A 1,794-nucleotide genomic window follows, 5' to 3' on the forward strand; every position below is an offset into this window, starting at 1 on the left:
CTAGCACATCCACATAGTGGATACTCAGTAAATGACCCTTTCCTCTTAACTGAGAAATCTGGCCTCTGTTTCTTCTACCACTTTCTGTGTCTTACCCTCTCAGTTTTGAGATACTATATTGTTCTGAGGAATTATGAGGCATTTATAAAATAATCATTTTAAACTTTGTAGCACTAAGTAATTCTTATTATAAAATACATGAAATGCTCTGCCTTACTTGGGAGTTTGTAAAGTAACAATTTGTTTGAACTTTAAAAGGGCGACTGTACTGTATTTCTGGAATCATTTGGTTTGGTTTTTGGCCTTTTTGTCTGAGTAACATAGGACTTAATGTTCCATTTCAGCATTGAGCGAATTATCACCCCTCGCCTGGCTCTAACCACAGCTGAATTTCTGGCCTACCAGTGTGAGAAGCATGTACTAGTTATCCTCACAGACATGAGTTCTTATGCAGAAGCACTTCGAGAGGTAACTTTTTTTTTCCCCCCTTTTTTTATACCTGTCCTTATCAGAGAATCTGGTACTTGACCATGGAAACTGTGTTCAATTATTTTCTTTTCTCAATTAAAGCAAGTCCATTTTCAGAGTTATCTTGTTCTTTGCAAATTTTCATTTTTCTTTAATCATGTTCTTTTAACTTCATGATACATTTTTCAAGAGAATACCTTAATTAGCAAGAAAAATAAGGCTTCTTTTGTATCTCTCAACTTAGCAAAATGATTAGAAAGTGAGATTTAAATTATTAGTGCATTTATCATACTATGACTGTCTCTTTGGATTAAGAACTGATTGTAAAAGGAGTAAATGATGCCAGCTATTTCTTCAGTTCCTTCCCCAGGAAGGTTGTTTTGGAACTTGAGGGCAACATGGCGCTATAGTCAGAAGCGCCACTGTCCCTCCACAGCAAAGATCCGAGAAACTAAGTCATACAGAGTCACACATCAGTCCTGCAACCCTAAGCATCAAATGAAGAGATAAAGAACTCAGCCAAGCACCGAATGGAATAAGAAACTGACCGAGAACAGAGATCGAGGAGAAGATACGTGCAGAGGTCCCCTGTCAGCTACCAAAGCACTGATCCGCCATCTTGGACTCCTATCGGAGATCAGCGAACAGGGGGTATGAGAAAGCAGCTTCACGGAACTTCCAGCAGGAGACAGAACAACCAGTAACCAACACTTTCTCACCCTCCACCCGTCTTCACCCCCACTCAACCTCCTCTGCTTCCCGTGGGCACAGTCTCTTGTCTGGGAAGCATGAGCTTCACCCCGGTGTCACTTGCATTCCACCCGCCATACTGGCCGGCTCCCTGAGTGTCATTTGTTGGCTGCTGGTGCAGCTTTTTTCCACTTCGTTAGATTTCTTCCTTACCTCTCACCACCTCCCCCTCCTTTCTCTTAAATACCTGGCTCCGTGGCCATCTTTGTTTCTTCCTGGGGGGCTGTGAGGCACCGCTCGACTCTGGAACAGCTTCCTGGCACGTGCCTCCGCGCTAGTGGGAACCCCGGGGCTTTGGTTTCTTTGTTTGTTCTGATTTTTTCTGTTTTAATTTGTTTGCTTGATTGTTTTCTTTTTCTTTTCTCGGCTTGGGACCCCCTTCAGGCCGGGCGGTGCCTAGCAGCTTGGGAGACACTCCGTTACTCTGCGCAGAAGAGTGACATCCCTGGGGGCATTTCTTTTTTCTTGGGTTTTTTCGTTTCTTTGTTTTGGTTTCTTCTCTCTCTTTCCCCTTTTCATCTTTCTTCATTTCCAGTTTCTCAATTTATGCATTTTTTTCTTTTACCCTTTTTTTTC

The 1,794-nt window shown here is 42.5% G+C and overlaps 1 protein-coding gene across 1 annotated transcript in view; it reads left to right on the forward strand.

The window, feature by feature from the left end:
- Positions 1–1,794, forward strand: part of ATP6V1B2 (ATPase H+ transporting V1 subunit B2) — a 35,044-nt gene that overhangs the window by 16,680 nt on the left and 16,570 nt on the right. Inside the window, exon 6 of the mRNA XM_023736701.1 lies at positions 325–468. Coding sequence (XP_023592469.1) covers positions 325–468 — 144 coding nt within the window. The remainder of the gene's footprint in view (positions 1–324; positions 469–1,794) is intronic.

The sequence above is a fragment of the Trichechus manatus genome, unplaced genomic scaffold, assembly GCF_000243295.1.
Source record: "Trichechus manatus latirostris isolate Lorelei unplaced genomic scaffold, TriManLat1.0 scaffold00090, whole genome shotgun sequence".
NCBI classification, from domain to species: Eukaryota; Metazoa; Chordata; class Mammalia; order Sirenia; family Trichechidae; genus Trichechus; species Trichechus manatus.